Here is a 6,964-nt window from a genome sequence, read left to right as displayed (position 1 = left end):
GAAAATCGACGTATGAGTCCCACCTAAAAATTAAACCAAAGTTTAAAAAAAATTATGTCTTTCCAGAATTTTCAAAACCATTTCCAACACCAATATCATAAAGGATTTGGTGCATTCCCATATCACAAGGGACAACGGACACGATGCTCCTGTTAAAGCGGAGTCTGGAGATAAAGATGTATGCAGTATTACTTCTATTTTTTGAGTGTTTTTGTGACTAGTATTTGAACTACTAAAGACGCTAACAATAAATGTTACCGTTGAGTTAAGCTGCTCTTTCAGACAACTAGTACATCCAAAATGAAAATTTTCACGACAGCTAACCTTGGAATAAAGGGACCTTAACTCCATGAAGCATCAACTCAATTTCCAAAGAATATCATAAGGCATAATCACAAGTCATTGATAACGGTTTATTCAATGCCTAGCTTCTTCTGGAGGTACCTAAATACCTGAGGAGTAAAAAGTGTTGGCTTATCTAGAGATTTTATACACAATCTTGCTACAGCTAAAAGACCCTTAAGCTCACTAGAATCATAGTTGTTTCCAAGGTCGGGATCAAGCATCTTATGTATGGATCTCGAGAAGCGAAATTCTTCAACCCATTGGATCAAATCTACACCTCCCTCCTCCGAGGACTGACCAGTTATTAGCTCGAGAATTAGTAAGCCAAGCTGAAAGATTATGTTTCCGCATACCTGACCTCTATAATCTGCACCAGAGTAAATGGACGTGTAAAGATCGAAATAGAAAAAGGGGCTTTTCAGTGCAGCTTATATGAGATGCTTATAGCTTGGCTTTTACTTTTTAATTGTCAGCTTTCAGCTCACAAGAAGCTACACCAAATAGGCCCAAAATACAACATTGTGAAATTATTGCAAAAGTAATCATAAAAATTTACCCTTCGAAGGTGAAGACTGTGGCAATGTAATGTCATTTCCATGAGAACTAAGGCGGCCAATATTGCAGAGCTGTAACAAGAGGTATGTTAATATATCATGAAATGTGTCTATAAAATTTGACTATGGTGGTTGCCTTTACAAAACTAAGAAAACTTCTATACATATTGGTTACATGAGCTATATGCTAGAAACTTAAATGAAAAGAGAGAGAAGTGCAATACCCTTACCTTCGCATTGAAGTTCTCATCTAACATGATGGTACTTGAACTGACTGAGACATGATACATTGGTGGGTCGCAGAAGAAATGTAAGTATTCCTGTATTACACGACAATTTGTATCAATTTGATTTTACCATTCCAGCAGTGCAAACAAACACACAATGCACAAAACAAAGAAAGAAAGAACAATCTTGGTGACATAAAGCAGAGCCTGTTTAGGTGAAACACTTCGAAGAAGTGGAAAAAATTCCATTATCAAAATATATCGGATAAAGTCAAATGAGCAAAATCTGGCCTGTTTACTGGTGTTTTATGTTATCATTTTCCAAAAAATACAAATGTCTAATAAATTAAGAAATTTATTTCAATCAATTTATGGAAGGAAAGAGCAGAAGAATAACATAGGGAAAATTACTCCCCTAATCCTTGTAGTTTGTCTCGTGCCAATTTGAGACTTATAGTTGTAATTGCATCAATTTTATCTTTGAATATTCACATTGTGAAATTTTGTCCTCTAAAAAAGGATATATTGAATGAATTGATGGTAAATTAGTCCATTGACTTTCCTGAAAGTTTTTGTTTTTTGTTTTTGTTTTTGTGTGTGGGTGTGGGTGTGGGTGTGTGTGTGTGTGTGTGTGTGTGTGTGTGTGTGTGGGGGGGGGGGGGGGGGGGGGGTGTTGGTATGAAGTGATCCACTTCCTTTTGAATGGAAACCATTTTGCCCTGTTGATTTCAGTCCAATTTTTTAACGGATGTTATCACTTTTACTAAATTAACACAACGTAAAAAATTAAATGACAAAACTGATAGAATTGGAACTACAATGACCAAATTGAAAAAATTGGAACTGCAATGACCAAATTGACACAAGAAGCAAAATATAGAGACCACGGGTATAATTTGCCCAACAATATAAGTGCATTGAGCATTTAAAGCCCCCAAAGTATTCCAAATAGTCTTTCAGATTTATCAGACCAAGGTATGTGTTAGAATCCCTATGTCAAATGTTGGACCATGGAAGCAGACTTTCCCTTATAAGTAGATGTTACAGTGACTTCGTTTCTTGGCTATGGTATTTATGTACCACAGGTTATATGTTTCCCTTATCCTCTCATAGAATTTATCATTGCAAAAAAATAAAATAAAAAATAAACAAAACAAAAGGCAGTAAAAAAGATTTAACATATTTTTATTTGTATATGAGTACGACAAAATGCAGCTTTACAACTTACGAGTGCAGCTGCCACGCCAATGACTATTTGTAGCCTTGTTCTCCAATTCAAGGGAGTCTTAAGAGGATCTGCCAAGAGCCAAACTTTGATAACAGAATCAAATTAGGCAAACATGTAAATTTTGTGTTCCAAAAGTTACCATTCAGATGCGCTTTCAGGGTTCCATTTTCTATGTCTTCAAACACTAGAAACCTGAAAAGGGAACAGTTAAATACATCAAAACAAGAAGTTTCTCAAAACAACAGTTAAGGCCCTTTAAGGGTTAAAATCTTTCTTAACCCAGAAATAAGGACAAAAGAATATATTTCCATATAAGCAATGGGCAATCTATGAGACTTATAATTTCACAGGATATCACAAATACTAGATTCCCATCCTCTAAAGGATTTGGACGTTATATTTTTCCCAAAAATATTTTACCTATTTTTCATTGTTTGGTTGGCCAAAAAGTTAAGTAAAAGCATAAAATGATATACGTTTAAAAATTTCTGCAAGTTTTTTTTTTTCTCATCATGGTTGATACTACTCGAAATACATATCAAGTATATCAAGTTTCACTACTTTCATACGCATTGAACGTTTTTATTCTCTCTCTTTCTCTCTCTCTCTATATATATATATGTATGTATATATATGTATATACCTATACATATATATATGTTAAACATATATTTGCTTCATCTATATATATATATATACATTTGCTTCACATATATACATATACATATATTTATATGTGTGGATATACATATATATATTTGATAAATATACCTATACATATATTATGGTTGAGCAATTGATCGGAATTATATTTTGGAAATGTTATTTTTGTTACATTCAATCATTGTCTTATTTCAATCTTTAGTAATAATATACAAAAAAAATTTGTATACAAAAAATTTATATATAATGATGTCTCACATTCATATTCACTCTTGAAAATTAAAATTTTCATTACTACAGTTTATGATTGTAAGAATGACATTGCCACATTAATTGTATTCAATTCAACATGAAAATTATGTACAAGTATCATTTTATTTATTCATTTTCTTTTAAAAATTTACTTTATAATTGCTTCTTTAATAAAATTTTTGTTGTAAAAAATATTTTGAGTGCTAACCAAACACCGGAAAATAAAAATAAAAAAATTTATTTTTGGGCAAAATTATTTTACATGTGTAAAATATTTTATGGCGAAACAAACAAAGCCTAACATAATCACGAAATATCTTGCTCTCCACGCAATACGTGGCCCCAAAATCTGTCTTTCGCTCTTTCTATCCTTTCCTAAGAGGCTAAGAAAAAGTGTTACAAAGATTAAGCAAGAGTCAAGAATCAAACCTCTTATGTCCTGTGGAAAAGCCACTAAGCGAAACAATGTGCCGGTGATGCAAGCGCCCCAAAAGTTGGACTTCTCTATAGAAGGCATCTTTTGCTTCATCAAAATCTCTTATTTCTTTTACCAGAGCAACACGACCATCTTCAAATTTGGCTTTGTAAACGGCTCCATGGGATGAGTTGTCAATGATCCAGCGGAAACCATCAGTTGCCCTTTTTATATCATTGTATGAGAAACGCCTCACAAAAGATACATTACCTGAAATAGTTTCCAGAAATAGACTTTCAAATAAAGAGAACCTATTGATTCATTTCATACACTCCCTCCTTCCCTTATTTTTTGTCCACGTTCTATTTTGGGATTTCCCAAAGAGATTGTCATTTTGAAAAGTTAAGGGACTTAAATTTTGTAATTTTCCAATATCATCCATTTCACACATGTGAATGCAGTGAATAGTGTGGAAGATAGGGATCAAAAGGGATAGATGTGAAATTTGTACTCTACTAGTTGGGTGCGAACACATTGAATGTTTGTGTCCTTAAAAAGTTGTATTTTTCCATGGTGGAATAAGCTATGAGATAGAGGTAGCAGCAGTGTTTCAATCATAGATTGTGTATAAATTGATCTTATTAGGCAAGGTTATGTTAACAAATGAGACGAAGCAGTCAGCTCTAATACTTACCTATCATAAATCAACTTTCCTTAAGCGATAAGCCACATAAAATAACCAGAACACTTCCTTTCCTATCTCAATCAAAAGGGAAAAGAAGAAGAAAAAGAAATACAAACCCCAGAACTCTTTGTGTGTGTGTGTGTGTGTGTGAGAGAGAGAGAGAGAGAACACAAACAAGCAATTATTCTCAAATTGTTAACCAATATTTTTTTTCTTCTTAGGTAGTTTGGTCTTCTATAGCTGATGGCAAGGACAATTGTTGGTTCTAGATTCATTAGTTCATTAGGAGGTGAACTCTTCAAAACATCAGCTGCTAATGCAGATCACAGCATGAAATGAAATTGTGCAATAAGAACTCGAGAGAAAATGATGCAAGATGGTCATAGGTGCAACAATTAATAAAAGTTGTGTCAAAATAGTATTGAAGAATCAATGTTACGTACAACGAAAAGACACCCATCACTTTACTATAGGAAACCTAGATATCTAGGTAGAAACAATGTATTTAATTTTTAATGAGCTTTGCAGCACTGAATAATGGATTTTACTAAAATGGATGTATTCGTCATAGCCATCTGTTTTTAATTGTAATGTTAATGTAAACAAGTGAAAATATGAGCACAAGATCCTCCGGGGATATTCATTTAAGTGAGCCGATATATAAATAAAGGTTTAACATCTCCACGTGATACATCATTACATACAAGCAAATTTCTCCCCAACATCCCATCATGAACAGACTGTTCCTATGTAGTCAAACCATATATGTAACAACAGGCACAAAACAATATGAAAATTATCCCCAATTTTCCAACATTCTCTTGTTAAAATGTGTTAATTAGTCACTTGAATCCCAGTGCACTAGTCACGACAAACTCCTAAACTGAACCCAAAAAAAAAAAAAAAAGTCAAATTTCTGAAGATGACACACATAGGTTGTCAGAAAATGTGTTACATTAAACTTCGAACAGACAAATAGAAGGTGCCACTTAGCAAGGTTCAAAGTCATTACTGTTCATAGTTCAAAGTCACCATAGGTTCCATGGTTTGGAATTATCACAAGGAAGAGGAGTGGGGGCTATATTTGGTTGAGATAGAACTTCTCAATTTCATGGGAATCCTACTAAACTGAAAAATCAACACAAATTAAAAAATAAAAAGAAAAAGAAAAGCAAAGACTAGGACTAGGACTAGGACTACACTACACTGGCCACCTAGGGACAAAATCGTCGTACCAAAGATCCCATTTTCTTTCAATTGTTACCCATATAATTCTATATGGTTAATAACACAAATTCAAATACATTGAGGACCTCCAAAAATTCAGAACACATAATCGTCAGGCCAACTATTGGAAAAGAAAAATCTAAACACTTAATTAGCTAGCTTCAAATCACGCCAATTATTACAAAATCAAGGTTAAACCCATTAATGTTGATCAAATCAGAACCAAATTACAGTCACTTAAAGAGCTTCAAAGCATTAGATACAAATCACTGTAGATACAGAGTAGAGTTGAAAGTAAGAAGTGAGATGGGGTACTGAGAGACAACACCAGGAAATTCTAAACAACTAATTGTCTTTCAATTGTTAACCATATAATTCTAAATGGTTCATAAATAAACACAATTAAAAAGCTAGCTCCAAATTACGCCAATTATAACAAAATCAAAGTAAAACCCATTAATGTTGATCAGAATACAAATACAAATATTTTGAGGACCTCCAAAATTCAGAACACATCATGGATTCATGGTCAACAATTAAAAAAAAAAGAAAAAGAAAAAAGAAGCTAGCTTCGGATTAAGCGAATTAGAAGAAAATCAAGGCTAAACCCATGAATGTGGAACAGATCAGAACCACATTGGAGTTACTAAAAGAGCTTGAAAGCATAGGAGTGAGAAGAATGGGTACCTGGAGGAGATCGGCGGAGGTGGAGAAGAAGCTTGATCTTGAGGATCAGACGATCCATGTTGGGCCAACAAAGCAAGGAAACAGAGATGATTATAGAGAGATGGTGGTTGTGGAAGTAGTACTGCAACTGACATAGACAGGGACTGTAATTTCGCCATAGCTTCCTTTTAAGTCGTATTTTGGCCAACTCTCTCTCTCTCCTACCTTTTACTTTTCTTTGTTCCGTTAAAAAGGAGGTGCTGTATGTCGGTATCTATACGAGCATATATGTAGTTTAGGGTGTTCATCCCACCATTTAGGATTGGTTGAAAATTTTAAAAAATAATAATAATAAAAAAATATAAATAACATATATTTACATTTTATATATATTTTTTTCTCTTTTTAAATTTATTTCCAAATTTCTTAACTAAATACAACGTTTATAGATTTGAGCTTATCATCCAATAAATTTTATGATAATTAATGACTTTTTTTAATCAAATATTATTAAAAAAAAACATTACTAATTGTTAATTTTTAACAATCATTTAAAAAATTTATCATAAAAATATCACTAATTATAAGTTTTAACGACAATTTAAAAAATTCATAACAAAGAAGTCACTAATTATAAATTTTAATGACAATTTATAAAAACGTGACAAAAAAAGTCATTAATTGTCAATTTTTAGTGACATG

The 6,964-nt window shown here is 32.8% G+C and overlaps 1 protein-coding gene across 1 annotated transcript; it reads right to left on the bottom strand.

Annotated features, from left to right (window-relative positions):
• Positions 1–341: 341 nt before the first annotated feature.
• Positions 342–6,511, bottom strand: LOC145807941 (putative receptor-like protein kinase At1g49730). The gene is made up of 7 exons (XM_082906996.1): positions 6,284–6,511; positions 3,699–3,954; positions 2,494–2,546; positions 2,355–2,422; positions 1,130–1,219; positions 902–971; positions 342–712 (listed from the first exon to the last, which is right to left on the bottom strand). The coding sequence occupies exons 1-7, from the start codon at positions 6,339–6,341 to the stop codon at positions 414–416; spliced, it is 894 nt and encodes a 297-aa protein (XP_082763122.1). The 5' UTR covers positions 6,342–6,511; the 3' UTR covers positions 342–413.
• Between the last annotated feature and the right edge of the window lie 453 nt (positions 6,512–6,964).

Source organism: Camellia sinensis, chromosome 14, assembly GCF_055761805.1.
Source record: "Camellia sinensis isolate YWXY chromosome 14, ASM5576180v1, whole genome shotgun sequence".
Classification (NCBI taxonomy): domain Eukaryota; kingdom Viridiplantae; phylum Streptophyta; class Magnoliopsida; order Ericales; family Theaceae; genus Camellia; species Camellia sinensis.
Note: the sequence above shows the minus strand (reverse complement) of the source record. Positions and strands in the feature narration are given on the sequence as shown.